Source organism: Calonectris borealis, chromosome 3, assembly GCF_964195595.1.
Source record: "Calonectris borealis chromosome 3, bCalBor7.hap1.2, whole genome shotgun sequence".
In the NCBI taxonomy this organism is placed as follows: domain Eukaryota; kingdom Metazoa; phylum Chordata; class Aves; order Procellariiformes; family Procellariidae; genus Calonectris; species Calonectris borealis.
The window spans coordinates 10,592,318-10,607,967 of NC_134314.1; the positions used below are offsets into that span (position 1 = coordinate 10,592,318).

Here is a 15,650-nt window from a genome sequence, read left to right on the forward strand (position 1 = left end):
CCACTTTGAGCAGCGGGGTTGGTCTAGACGATCTTCAGAGGACCCTTCCAGCGTCATCCATCCTGTGAGTCTGTGAATCTGTAAATGTAGTTTAAAAGTGCAGATGAAAAAGGTGAAAAATAAACATTTTGTTTTGTCTGTCCCATGCCTTACTTTAAGCGTAAAATTATATCTACCTACCTACACTTGTCCATGTAGTCTATTCACCATTTGTGCAAGACTCAGGAGCAGACAGGTTGACCTCTCTTTCTTTTGACGTATAAACTTCATGTTTGTTTTGGAACTACATCTCTTTCCAAAATTACACAAGGAAATACAAAATCAAAGTCACCTACTCTGCCATATAAAGTACTGCACCTATATAATGGTGGCAGGGAAGGGAGAAAGAGGATTTGAAAATATGTTAAAATATTCTTTCATGTAACACTGACATACATTAAGTGGAAATTATAAGACATCACTAAATTAAAAGGCAGTGGTCACAGTATTAGACTGTATTTCATCAACAGGATACAGCTTTAGAATATGAAAAATATTGCAAATTATTATCAAAGATACAGACACAACATACATAGCTTTTTAGGGCATTTAATGTAGCTAAACTTGTGCAAAAGCTGTTGTAAAAGAGAACAATTTCATATATTTGTAATGGCTGAAGCAGAAAGAATTTTAATTTACTATCTGCTGAGGGACTAAAACCAAAACATTACCACAGCAGGTCTTTGCTGCATATTGATCTCAAGGGAAAAGTAGTTGGTCGCATCAATAAAAAGAATGAAAAGCGTAGAAAGGTGTTTGGAAAGTTCACCACTTTCTAGTGGTGTAGATTTCACTGTTTCCCTCTAACTCTGCATATGGGTCTATGATTGCTTAGTGGGAGATCATGTACAGGTAATCATAAATAACAGTTCAGAGTAAAATTCACTATTCTGCAAAGGCTAAGCAGAAAAGTGATTCATGGGGCTTAGGCAACAGTTAGGGCTAGAGCTGACCTTTTGCAAGAGACTAAATTCTATACCTGAGCTGAAACCTGCACCCTCTGAAACACCAGAAAATCTCTGATGAAGACTTGGCCAAATCCTGGTGTGATTTACAACTTACAGTTCTCATGGTCAGTTTTAGATAGCAACAGGGGAAGGCAAGGGGAAAAAAAAAATTTGACTAGTTCTCAAATGTACTTATAAATGGAATTTACTTTCATGAAATTCAATGTTTTATTTCATATTACAGTTTGCAGCTATTAAATATGAGGCAGTTGCTGTGTGAGTTGTTCCAGTACACACAGCTGCATTAACAGCTAACTACAAATACGTTTTACACTAGTGGGTGCTTTCAAGAACCAAATGTCTCTTCAGGAAGTTTTACCAGCAACTTTTTTTCATGTATTTACAGAGTTCCAGCTAATTCTGTATGTTACCTTCCACATATATGCACTTTTTTTCTGTCTCTGCTGCCTGAAAACTAATTTCCACTCATCTGTGGGGCAAGATTAACAAAGACACTACCATCTGTTCCTTGACAAGATTTGCTATCATATAACTGTTGACATGTAAAGGGTAATTTATATTTTGATTGGACATTAATTGTGCTTTCTTTGGATTAAGTATTTTAAACTGAACTATGAAAATAACCTTAAATATATAGGTCATAGCAATTATTGTGTTATTTACATTACTAAACAAGTACGCAGCAGATGGCCTTCAGGGCCCTGGCCAGAAGAACCTATCTCCTGCAGATTTATTTGGTGCTTGGAGATACTACCAACTAACTTCTCAAACCAGTTTGAATGCCATTGTGCCTCTCGTTTGTTGCCAGCAAAAATATTCCAGGCTTGTTTGTTTCAACACCAATATTTTTCTCAAGGCCTTCCTTGTACCTGGCTATATAAAACGTTCATACTTGGGCCTTGTCAGAGGCCACGCCCCTGCAGTTAAATGAAATAGCACCAGGGACCCTTAACTAGACAAGGGGCCACAGTCTGGCCACATCTACACTTTTAGTACTTGGCTCAAGTCTCCTTTTGGACCTGGGTGGTACCACTGTGACCATCAGGCGTAATTGTTATATTGTGCAGGTTTTTTTTCATTTGTAAGTGCCTGAAAAATACAAAGATTGTATTGCAGCCCTCTACTGTGATTTCTCCATTTCATGATACCTAGGTTGTATGCAGCATGACAGTATGTGATGGTTGAGAGCATGAAGCTTGCACGGACAGCTTGGAAGATCCTGCGACGTGGAGAACACGATGTTTGGTGCAGTCTTGGCCACCCCGCCTACTGAGCACGGCTTCTGGTGCAAGCTGTACCCTGAACTGCGCCCAGATTGTTCACAAGAGTGTTCAGAGGCCCAAAACAGGTTAACACTTAACCAGTCTGGACTGGTCCAGCACTGAAGGACACTCACTGATCCTGTTTCGTGTAGCAGTAAAAACATAACCAGGGAAGTCATGCAAAATACTCAGGAAGATCTGACCTTATAAAGCACTACCCCAAGCTTTCATGACATAAATTCTTATTTTTTTTCCTACCCCTGATTTAAACTGGCCCTTAAATTCTATTCCACCCTGATCTAGCAAAATTTTTACGCATGTGAGCCGCTTTAAGCTCACTGTTTTCAAGGGGGCTGTTTGTATAAACAAAGTCTATGCATGCTCAGAAGTTCTGGGACCATTGCTTTATGCGAAACCATTCACGTGCTCAAAGTTTTGTGTTTGCTGTACTCTGACTTTATATACTTAAAAAAAAGAATCACATGAGAGCAATATTATATATACGATATATAAAAATATACAGCCTCCAATTAACTTCCATTTCCAAAAGCTTGCAGTTAGCTTTTTTAGTTTTATAATACAGGAATACATACTAAAATATTATTGCTGCCATTTATGACATGAACATACTCAAATGCATACCACAAGGTCTGCATGTGCCCACACAGAAGGGCACAATAAGCCAATCAACACTATGTCAAGTCCATTTTTTTCCATGGAAATGTGGAATAATAACCTTTTCCTACTTAAAGTTTCGCTTTCTCACATTAAGTACCTGTAAAGCCAGCTTAGTCCTTGGAAGAACTTTATTCATTTGCATTCTCTGTTTCAGCTATTTTGGGAACTGATGATGCAACTACTTTTTGAAACAGTTCACTGTCTCTAGGACATCACTTCTAACTCATACTTTTAAAATACATGCATTTCCCACTGCTCTGTAATAAAAAAAAAGGTAATTTGAAAACCACAAAGAATTTATTTTACATACTTCTGAAAAATTCTCTTCAGACAAAATTACTGTGCACACCATAACTTACCTGTTCAGTGTGAAATTCACTTCCATGAGCAATCTAAGTATTTACATGATCCATGTGTATTTTTAAAATCTTAAGATATTGGTTATATAGAGGTTTTGAGATATTTAGTTCTGAGGGAGTGAATAGTTCCACTGAAAATCTATTCAGGATCCAAATGCTGCAATCTATTGTTTGCCTTCCCTGTGCAGTCAAATTTCTCCATTTAGCTAGTGCAATATGTTTTCACAGAATAGGAAATATAATTAAAATAAAAACAACAAAAACAAAAACAACAAAACCCCCAGGATTTTATATAAATAAAAATTGTCATGGAAGCTGGACATAGAGATGTAGAGAAATCCTTTTTTCTCCCATTGATTAAACAGGTAATTTAAAATATTAGTGACACTGCAGACATATGGATTTCTTCAAACAGAATTATATCAGTGTTCTGTGAAAGGTCCTATTTATCTTTATTATAACTCTACCTTTGGTAAACTGTCTCCAAAAATACTATGCTTTAGCAACATGAAGACTAATGTTTTAACTGTAGAAGAATCACTGAATTCTTGTATCTTGACTGTACACTACTCTTATGGCATCACCTTTCCCTCTATCACCTTTAATTTATTACATTCATTTCTGTGAGTCCATCAAAGAGGAGCCACACAGACTAGAAATGCCTTTCCATTGCATTCAAAGCACCAGAGAACAGAAGAAACAAAGAGCTGGAGAATAAAGGCATTTATATAATCTGGTGAATATTAAAGATGACTGTTTTTCATATTTACAGATAATCTACTGAAAATAATAAATCATTAGGTGATACGTATGTATGTATTCACATATACTGTCTCACTTTGCTACTAAAATTATAAATTACACAAACAGAAATTGGGAACAATTTGTCATCTATTGAAAATCCATTCTCCAGATTGAAGAAACCTTTGAACACTGCAAAGATTCAAAATCTTTGATTCCTACATCATACATAGAAATTTAGGTTAAGAAACAAGTTCAGAAGTTGGAGAACTGATGATTTTAAGGGGTTAAGGAGATTTTCCCCCTTATGTGAGGATATAAGTGATGAAAACACATATCTAAAAATCAGTTATGTAGATGAAAGGAATGGCTGCCTACTGCCACAGCTGAGTATACAGTGGCTACGCAAGCGATAAGCTGAGATGATGGGCTATTAAACAAAACATGTTGCCCTTAAATCACCTGCTTCATCTGCTTTATTGACTTACATTCTGCCATTGTATTATTGATTCTTTAGTGTAGACACTGGTTTGATTAACCTCTATTTTCATTATTTGTTTACTACATTAAAACACCCAGATCAACTACAGGTCTGTAATCCACATAGTTGTTAATTCACAAAGAATACCTACCAAAAAAAGCACATTACAGATATCAAGACAGAAAACAAATCAACAAATAGCTAGCTTACACTGAACTATTATTATTCTTGTTATTCATAGAATCATAGAATCATTAAGGTTGGAAAAGACCTCTACTACTACTAAAATACCAATGCATATGAGCAAGGTCTTGAGCAATGCAAATGCAAATGCAAATGCTTCACAGAACCCTGTTTGAACAAAACGCACGTGGGATGCTTTAAGCCACCTCTCTGTGGTTTGTGCCAAGTGAAACACTTGTTCATGCAATCCCTTCCCCAAGGGAAACCACTATGAAAATTCATGCTAATCAGCAATTTTATGGTCTCACTCAAGAAATCAAAAGTCACTGAGAATCTGCCCTCTAAAAAACATATACCGACTACGCATAAAACTATGGCTTATACTTCTCCTGTGAGGACAAAAACTACCAATTTTCTCAACTATTAAAATAAATTTAAGAAAATAAGCCCTGCCAATTCACAACACAGCCACTGATAAACAGAATATTGGCATGACCATTCAAACCCCTCCTCCCACTTTCTGTCATCTGCCGTTATCACAACTAGCAATCAGATCACAAATTGCTGAGCAAAAGTCTAATGTTGATTCTCTTGCAGGGAAGGAGGCAATGCCAGCAACCTTGGAATTTGCATCTAACCATTACGATTTAGGCTGCTTTTATTAACATTTTTAAGTGGGGAGAATGATTTCTTCAAGAACAGAAATTCATGTGTAAAATCTAGGACAGAGCTGAGGAATTCTGATTCCTTTGAATGTCCATTGAGAACAGATCAAGGCAAACTGCCTCACTCTTCTACAAAGTGAAAGAAAGTATTTTTTGTGACTTCGCTGCAGGAACTTACCAATCCAGTTCATATCAAATGTAATACATGCAGTCATTATTTTAATATTCACCCATGAGCTGACCTGCTGCTGACAATCAAGTTTTATACACAGTTTAATAAAATGGTGTACTCTGATCAACAGTACCTCAAGCACCTAGATGGCCCTTTGATATTTCAAATGCACGTTAGATAAACTGAGTTCTGGAGTAAGAAATGCCCTGCAGGACTTGATGCGAATTTCAGAAAAATGCAATGTTAGTTGCAGATAGGAACAAGAAAACCATATCAGATTGGGCCAACACTCCATTCTGTCTTTGACAGCATCCAACAGTAGGTGCCAAGGAAAGGGCAAGCACATTGGGCTACTTCCCTGGTACCACCTCCAGAAGACTGATGGCTCTCCAGGCTTCCTGAGCCTTCAAGCAGCATCTTCATGTTTAATAGACCCTGATGGATTTCCCTTCCATAAATCTGCCTTATCTTTTTGCAAACCCCTGTAAACTTTTAGGAATCTGCACCATTTCCAAGGAAGTTTAAGACTACACTAAAATACTTTTTATTTTGAAACTGCTGCCTATTAGCTTAATTTGCTTTCCACAGGTTTCACATTAGAAAAGACAATGAGGAATCACTGTCCATTCCACTCAGTTTCACACACCACTGTATAGGCTTTTGTCATTATTTCCCCAATCTCCTTTCCCATCAGCTTGTCTTCCGACTTCCATTTTATTTAGTGCTCTCTATATGGAAGAATTTCAGACTTGTGAAAAACTTTATCACAGTTTTCTATACCTATTACAACTTTCCTGTACGCTTTCTGAGAGGTGGGAGCTGCTAGAGCTGCAGACTCCATCCAAGCAGTGACAGTGATGCAAAGAGAGAATTATGGTGTCCATTTCCAAATGGTTACCAAATCTTACTTGATTTTGCCCACTGGAAGCACAAAGCATTGAGATTTCATACAGCATCTGTCATGACTCCAAGGTCTCGCTCATGAACAGCAATCATTTGTTAAGAGCCTTTTATGCCATCTAAACACTCAGTTTTATCTCATGCATTAACACGTGTCTGTCATTTTACTGCTCTCGGTAGGAATTCAAAGGTTCTTCTGCAACCTGACAATTATTTTCACTAATGTGAATAACTCAGTATGAACAACAGATTTTACTACTCTGCTGTCAGGCCCCTTTTCCAGACTATTTACGACTATGTTGAGCAGTACTGATCTCCACACAAATTCCTGCACAACCCTACCTGTTACACCAAGCCATTGAAAAAGATGGTAATTGATTCCTACCTTTTATTTCCTATCTTTCCACTGGGTATCCATCCATCAGAAGGTTGTAACTTTTATCCCACGACAGCTGAGTCTTCTAAGAACCGCCGACAAATGCTCTTGCCCAAACGCCTTTTGGAAATCCAAGTTCATCAACCCAGCTTGCCTTGGCCAGGTGTGGTCACTTGGCTCCTTCAAAGACTCCCACAGATTTCCAAAGCATGATGTCCCTCCATAAAAAACAATGCCAATGTTTCTCCGTTGCATTGTATTTTTTCCTGTTCCACTCGCTCTTGTCCTTATTATTGTTCCTACCAATTTGATCAACATGCGCATCGACCTTAAGGGATCCTCTTGGAGCTGTTGAGGTTTCAGCTACAGGCGGCACTCGCGGTCCTCCAACGCTGTCTTTAGCACGTGGCTATGCGGCATGCTCAGAAATCCAACTGTTTCATACCCGAATCCCTCTGTAACTGGGATAAACACCATCTGATCTGGCCAATGTCCTATTATTAATTTTTTTTTTTTTTACCTCCTACCATAACTTGACCTGGAAACAGCTCCTCCAACACATTTCTCAAAGAAGCAGCATTTCAGCATGAAAACCTCCCTAAGGTCCTCTTTGACAAACATGGGGTTTAGGTTTTTCATTACAGCCTTATCTTCCTTCCCTGAGCTCCGTTCACACCTTATTTAGCGGACAGCAGACTCCATGGCAGGATCCTGATGGGTTGAGAAAAGGATTTATTGCTACTTTCCATGTCTTTTGCAAGTTGATCCTCAAGATCTTTTATTTTTTGGGCCTGCTTCACCGTGGTGTTACATTCCAGGTGTCCGGGTGCAGTTTCCTCATTTAGATGCAACTTCAAATGCTTTGAAGGATGAGTCTGTGCTTCTGCTGCCCCTTTCTCTGCCCTTTTTTAAGCACCCCACCTTATTTTGCTTTTCCAAAACTACCTTCTTTTTTTTTTCCTTTTCCAGAATTCCCAAAGAAACTGTGAGGTTTGGGGAAGCGTGAATGACAGAAACCGAGGGAAACCCCCAAGACCTGCGTCTCGGGGGAGCTTAGCTCTCACTCCCGCCTTTCCCCAGCGGGCGACGGACGCCGGCCCTGGCTCGGCGCTTCGCCTGGGGCGGGGGCGGCCCCGCCAGCCACCGGCCACCGCTCCGGCGGGAAGGGCCGCCCTGTCGCCCCAGGGGCCACGCCGCCACGCGGGGCAGGCGCTGCCCAGGGCGGCTGCCTCAGGAGGGCTGCCCCCCGCCCTCAGCGGGGCCCGCGCGGCCGCCGCCCTCACGGAGCGGGGCGGTAGAGGCGGGAGGCGGGGCTGCCCTCAGCCCACCCTGCGCGGCCCAGGCGGAAGGAACGGCCCAGCCGCACCCGCCCCCTCCCGCCGCCGCCCTGCGCGGCCTCGCCGGCTGCTTCCGCCCGGCTTCGGCAGACGTCGCTGGCGCCGGCCGCTACCTCGCCGCTATGCTGGGTGCCGGGGAGCCTGCGAAGGGGGAAGGTACGTGCCTCAGCGGCGCGGCGGTCTCCCCGCCGCCTCGGGGCGCCGTGCAGGGCGGGGGCAGCGCGGAGGGGCTGCGCCCTCGCCGAGGGCGGGCGGTGGGTCGGGGTGGCGGGGCTGGCCGGGCCCCTCGCGAGCTGCCGGGCGGGCCCTCCCCTCACCTCCCCTCACCTCCCTTCCCCTGCCCGGCTGGCCCTGGCGGGTCCGAGGGCCGTGCAGCGAGCGGGCGTGCGCCGAGGGCCTCGCTGAGCCAGTTGCCAGACACCTACCGCTGCTGTGTGCTGCGGCAGCCGGTAGCCCGGCAGCGGGGCTGACCCTCGTAACGGCCGTGCAGCAGGCAGGTTGATGGAATCGTGTTCCGCTGAATAGTGTTGGTGACTCCTAGGCGTAAGGTTAAGGATGGAGTAACACATCCCGTGCAGTAAGCAGTGCTTCGTACGTGCTCCCCTGACTTGTTTTTCCTTGGATTGGGAGGAGACTTCAAGAAACAAGTCCTAAGCAGCGTCTCCTTTTCCAGAAAATAACTGCGGTGATGCTACTTGTAGTGCTTTTTCTATAAGTCAGTACTTGTTCCTGTGAAACATCTCTTGGATCTGACTGATGCTCATTATCTAAGCAGCAAGTTATAAAACAGGTAGGAAGAAAAAGCCCGTGGCCTGAAGGGGCTATAAATGAGAAAAATAAGATTATGAACGCTTAGAAGTTAAAAGCGAGATGAGATTTGTAAGCGGAAAGAAGTGACTTTTATTAGAGGAACTAATCTGGTTTGGAAAAGCAGAGTCTAGCAGGTGTACACACCTTCCTTCAGGAACCCTCTGTCTGGCAGGTTTGTTCTTAGTACTGGTTCCTGAGCATCATCATTGTTAGTAAATGCAGGCTTGATGGTAGCTGCTACAACAGAGAAAAAACGCCTGTGCCAGACAGGAGGTGAGCAGCAGGTTAAGGAAGCAATGTAAACAGGGATATGGTAAAAGAAACGATGACAATGATGAAACGCTGTTGAGACATGACAGTTGTCGAGGGCTTTCTTACTGGTAACTTTGTTGTTGTGTTCGCGAAAAGGATAAAACAGCTTCTTTTCTTTCGATTTAAGTATAATATTAAAGCCTTATCATCAGAAGACTTGAACGGCTTGAATGATTCAGACCCTTATTTTTTTTATGGTGCAATATACTCCTGGCCCTCTGAGACTTTGTGATATCCAATTAAGGTCTGAGAGTCCATCTGCATGGACCTGTTGCAGAATCTGGATATAAATTTGTATTTTGTGTGTCTCAGAGACTAGAAGCCTTCAATTATTAATTAGGATTATTGCAGTTCCCTATTTTCTTGTGGCGCTTGCTTATGATGTCAGTGAGGGAAGTGGTCACACTTTTACAGAACTGGGTAAGTGACAGCACTAATATTTAATATTTTCCATCATGGTATTACTACAGGGATTGTATAAAAGCAGTTGAAGTCAGTGATCTTTCAGGAATCTTTGATAGTATTCTAAGCAGATGCTTGTGAAGGAGGAAAGCATATATGATTCTTGTTTACCTAGTCCCACTCTGTAAGTATCCACTCAGCCTGCAACAAAGTGCAGCCCAGGAACTTTCTGGAACAGGTATACTGAAGACTTAAAGTTCCACAGTGGATTTCTTCTCCATCAACTCATCCTTGCCTTGCACCCGTGTGGAGCTCTAGTGTTCACAACATCCAGCCGCAAGTAGTTCTGTGGGTCAAATACACACTAACTCAAGAGGCTCCTCCATTGGTTTTGAACATGCTTTCTGCTACTTCTATTTGGTATTTTCTACTTTTTAAATTAGAAGAGACGCTGATAGGTTATTACCTATTTACCTGCTTCATGTGATTCACAAAGGCAATTACAATAAATTGTGTATGGGTAATGGTAAAACAAAATTTCCAATATGACCGCCAAGCCAAAGAACTTACCAGTAAATTCGACAAGATTTACTCTAAAGGTTGCTAATAGCGCTGTTCTTCCTGTTTGTCTGGGTTTTTTTATTGATAGCTTTGATTTCTTTTAAATTACATTTTTTCCATTATTGTGATTTATTATAATGAGGGCACCTTGTCTGGAAAAAGGGGTAGTCCCCATTTTGAATGATGTCTAGATTATATTTACCAAGTATTAGGAGCAGAATTTCAATGTTTAAGCTTTAGTGGTGTTGTGCATGCATTTGTACAGACAACATGCATGCAGGATATGAAGGACAGGTAGTTTTTGCTTATTTAAATGGGGCATGCTCTTAATAGCGGTTATAACTATGTTTTTTCTGCTTTTGACAAACCACTGAAATACTGTGAATTTTCAGTAAAGTGCTTGACTAAATTTTATTCTAGCTTACACTTTGAATGATAGTATTTACATGTCCAGTAAGGTTTGTAAACAGGTTACACAGGGGGAAGTAAGTAATTCTGATAAAAGAATATTTGTAATAGGAAACAAATGTGTAATATGAAAGGTCTGAACTTAACAGAGTCTTAAGCTTGAAACAAATCTGGAATTTCACACTAGTCTGAGTACATAGTCGACTAGTCAGATGAATGAGAGAACTATTTATTTACCTAGCTAGGATTGCACAACTACCTAATGCAGCTGTGCATTCTGTGGTAAGTGCCTTGTTATCATATGTTAGGTAATCCTGATGTGCCAGAACAACATCTAACCAGAGATGCCACAACTCCAAGTATGGCAGGATTTTTTTCCTCAGTATCCTCACTTACTCCTGCTGCTGTCAGTAACCATGCTGTTCTTTTGGTTCTCTTCTTTTTCTGTCTCATCTCCTGCTTCTGTTTAGATCCTGTTCCCGTTATCCTTTGTTTAGACAGGTCCTTTACTCAAATTTCTCGTTTAAAAAAAAAAAAGTAACTGATATAAACTTTTTGTGGAAATCTGACCCCCCAAATTTTACATTTCAAAAGAAATTGTAGTGCTAACTGGAACTAAAATGAGTATCAGATGATAACTGGATTATTATTTGCACCTGGGATGAACACAGGCTTTGTTTATGTATGTATTTGTACGTAGTTATGTGTTGTCAGGGTTTGGCAGGATTATTTTGATGGGAGGAGCTGAGTCCCTGTGCAAAATAGTGATACTTCAAGGGTTACTCTTGTTTTGAGGAAGAAGCTAGCAGTGTTTCCAGCTTGGCGAGTTGACTTGGATCCCCTTGTTACTGGAACTGTAGGTCTGTAAGTCAGAGCACTGGCGTGTGCAGGCCGTCCTGCAGCACTGGTTCTTTTGGCTACTGCACCGCTTTCTCCAGCCTGACTGTTCAACTCCCTGCCCCATCCACCTGATCAGCAGAATGATGAACATCGCCACTGCTTCTTACTGGGAAGGACTTGGACTCCAGGCCTCATATTAATAGTATAGACAATTATATTACTGTCTGGTGACTCAGAAAGGGATCTAATGCTATCTGGTATTATTCTTTGTAGTCTCTTGTTTATGTCTCCTGCTCATTGATTCTCCTGTTTGATTTCCCTTGTCCTTTGCACAGAGCTGCATAGAACCTATTTGTTTTCATGTCTGCTTGCAGTGCCTTCCTAGCCTGTTTAGGTTAGTAAATGAATATCAGAATGTACAGCTGCTGCAGTAAACGTAAGAAGGAGGTGGTAAGCAGCAAACACAGACTGAGAGATTACTGGAGAATGCTGTTGTGACTAGTAAGTTGGTCCACTGTAAGTAGACAGTATTTTGACTAATTCTTTTATGTCCCTCTTAGAAAGCAGGAAAATCGTCAGTAGCGAGAGAGCTAAGTTAAAGGTGAGATAAACAGTTGATGTAAGAACACATGTAAGTTGAAATAATAAAACGGGAAGAAAAGAAAAAAAGCGTTTTGGTTTCAGAGCATGCGTTAGGCTAAGGCAGAACAACCTATGTGGAAATATGGAAGAAACATACAGAAATAAGGGATAGTTCCATGGGGAGATGCATGCTGAGCAGCGCAGCGAAGGATGGGGGAAGCCAAATCAAGGACAGCATGATGATAATTAGATTGGTGTATGGGTTTTTTGCCTTGATATCTGCTTCTTGCTAGTCTTCATTATGCTCTTTGAGCTTTGCCTTACTTAACCAGAACAAGGAATGAATAGTGCTTTCCATCGAGTAGTGAATCTTATTCCGATAGGAGGTGGAAAAGGAGTTATTGAACATAAGATGAAATAGCAATTGCTTTTTACTGCTTTTGCCTGTCATTACTGCTGCTGAAAGATCGAAGTTTCTTGAAATGCTTAACTTTTGGGTGCTGTGGTTTAAATGCATATATAGGTTACTGTTACTTTAAATTCTTGCATATTTGTGTTTCATTGAACGTTGTCCAGATTACCTGTATGACTTAAATGGCTGTCCAACAGAAATGTGGGGCTTGTAGTTTTTTTGATGTAGGAGAAAAAATAAGAGTATAGAACATACGGTTCAGAGCCAAGTAGTTGTTGACTTTTTTTCTTTTGAAAAGGTGCAAAGTTCTCATTTTCCCTAGAGATAGTAGAAATCAAATGGCAAAGCAGCATCATCTCTGAGCAAACATTTTTTCCAAATCCTTAGATCACAAGCAAACCTATTTCTTTTCTCTCTCTCAATACAATTTTCAGTTTCTTGTGCATGTGTCCTTTATTATAATTTTTTTCACTTTTTTTTCAGTATATTCTGCTATTTCTCTCTCTCCTATTGAAACAATACCCTGTGACAGGCCATGTCAACTCTTCTCCCACATAATTCACATACCTGTTAAATTTTGAACGTGCTCTGTTTTGGGTAGTGATATATGCTGAAGTTTGAAGACCACTAATATTTCTTTTCTCTGTATCGAAACATAAGCGTGATGGATTCTTGTTCATGAAGGATAACATTCCCACCTCTAACTTCAGTGAGATTTTAACCCAGTCTGTAATCATGGTGTTACATTTCAGTTTTGCCCAGTGGCTCCCAAAATACTGATGTTCAACATAATCCACATTCAAATGAACAATTGAACAAATTGCATAGTTTGCAGACTTTACTGTATTTGTGACAATTTTCTCATGCTATCCATTCCAAACTTGTGATTTATTTCCCTTTGATTTTCTAATGTAGACTTTTTGATTTTTGCTTGATTTTCCTGCAGGCAGCTGGGAAAGTTCATTTACAAGATTCTCTTGACATGAGTCTGCTGTTTCTGTGAAATTTGCTGGTCAGAGAGACCTGGCATAGTTTTCTCCCTGGAAACCTTCTTTATCATGAAGACATCGTACTTCAGCAGCAGCTTTTTATATTCTCTCACATATAAATTCTATCTTTACTTGACTGAGGTTTTGTTAGCATTGCAATCTAATCTCAGAACATATATGTAAAGTATATTTACATTTATATAACCCACCCATTATTCATGCCCACCACCTTCTGTTTATTCCTCTGTGAGATTTCAGTTTTAAACTCCCCAAGATTTTCCTCTGGGTCCAATACTTTAATGCAGTATTTGGAGGAAAAGCTGTCTTTGAAAGTTACTTCATTTGTCCAGTAGATCTCAATATTATGTGCAAATGAACAACTTTTTCTTCCATTGGGACTAAAAAGTTTCCCAAAAACCCATTTTTTGTTCTGGAAAATACCCATATTACACCAAATTAAACCATCCTATTTGTTTTCATGCATATGAAACCATCATTACTTCTTTGAGTGTGCTTGTTTCTTTAAGCAATGAATTTTGTGCTCATTTCTTTTTAGGTCATCAAAATTACTAGCTTTATCATCAGGCTTGCATATTAACTGGGAAATGGGGGAGTTGCTAGGAATATAACTACCACTTTCTTGTAATCTGTGGGATTCCCCCCCTTAATTATGCTGATGAAGTTACTTTAAGAAAAGCCAAACCAAAACAAACTCACACTCTTTTGGGGTCATTTTCATGTTGGTAGCTCTGAACAGTTCACAAACAGTTTGTGATGCTTTAACTCTTTTGAAAAAGTCAAAGTTACCGTCTGGGTATGATTAAATAGATTGACAGGACATGATATGTAGGACCTCTTCCACTGTATGCTGAAATGTGTTCGATAAAACATATTCCACTTTTAGAATGTCATGTCTTTTTTCTTTTGGGTACATTTATGGTTGCTGGTATTTTATGAAGCCTCAGGGGACCCCCAGCCACACCAGTGTAACCTCTAGGATTTGCTTATGCTTGCTATGACTCCAGTGCTACATGTTTCTAACTGAGTGTCAAAGTTGCAATGGCAAATGGAGGACCTTTGATCTACCTAGTAACAAGGGACATGGGCTCTGCGACTTGAGCACTGGGCAAGCATAACGGGGTTTTGGAGACCTTTATGAAAGGAGCGTCAGCACAAACAAAAACTGAGGTCTGTGATTGCCAAAGGAGAGACAGAAACCCGACATAAAACTTAGTGTCTTGTTGCCAGAACTGCAATGAAACATCCCCTTGCTGACTATGTTGAGTGCTGTAGACCAACCGTTGATGCTTTCAGGCTTGTGACTGCTTTCATAAAAGTTGCCATTGTGCCTTATTCCCTTGGAATTCTTTTATTTGCTGTTTAATCCTCTTGAGAGTAATGTGGAAATCAAGACCAAAAGTGCTGTAGTAGTTCTATTATGATAATTAAGAAGAGCTCAATTTTATTTTTTTTTAAGTCATTAGTACATGCTGAACTCTTTAAAGCCAAAACTCTCAGTGAGATGTAAAGATTAACTAAAAGTTATGGTGGGCCTTCCTAATTCATTTCCCCAGGGTTTTGACCACCTTCTCTGTTGAATAATTTTGTACCAGACCAATGTAGACATGTATCTTTGTGGGATCTGAAAATGTTTTCTGATTTCTTGATTCCTCACCCCTGAAATTCTTTCAGATTGTTCATACCTGAGCAAAACACCTTGTTGGAACAAGGTTGATGGGGGATCCATCTACTCCTGATTTGAATCCACAAAATCTGGACCTTTCCAAGCTAACACTTTTTCAATTTGAGTCCTACGCTGCTTTGCTGCAAAACTGTCTCAGTAACCGGTTTTATAATGTTTGGCACTGACAAGGGACCACTTGTCCAGTACAAAATTGATACCCTGAAGTTATTTTCCCTGCTTCCCTTCCACCAGGACAGTACACCCTTTCTTGATGATTGCTACAGGGTTATTAGTGGTAATGAAATCCAAATTTTGTGATGATACTGTAGGTCCAGTTCTTAAAACTACGTTTCTTCCTACTTAGATCTATGCACAGTCCCCTGTATGGTGTCTCTGTACAAGGTTTAGAAATGAAAAATCATTCTAGTTTTCATTCTGCACTTCAGCTTTTTATCATTGCAGCTCTAAGCATGAGTAAGCTGTACCCCA

At 40.4% G+C, this 15,650-nt stretch overlaps 1 protein-coding gene across 1 annotated transcript in view; it reads left to right on the forward strand.

The window, feature by feature from the left end:
• Nucleotides 1–8,207: 8,207 nt before the first annotated feature.
• Nucleotides 8,208–15,650, forward strand: part of LDAH (lipid droplet associated hydrolase) — a 125,413-nt gene continuing 117,970 nt past the window's right edge. Inside the window, exon 1 of the mRNA XM_075144973.1 lies at nt 8,208–8,317. Coding sequence (XP_075001074.1) covers nt 8,284–8,317 — 34 coding nt within the window. The 5' untranslated portion in view covers nt 8,208–8,283. The remainder of the gene's footprint in view (nt 8,318–15,650) is intronic.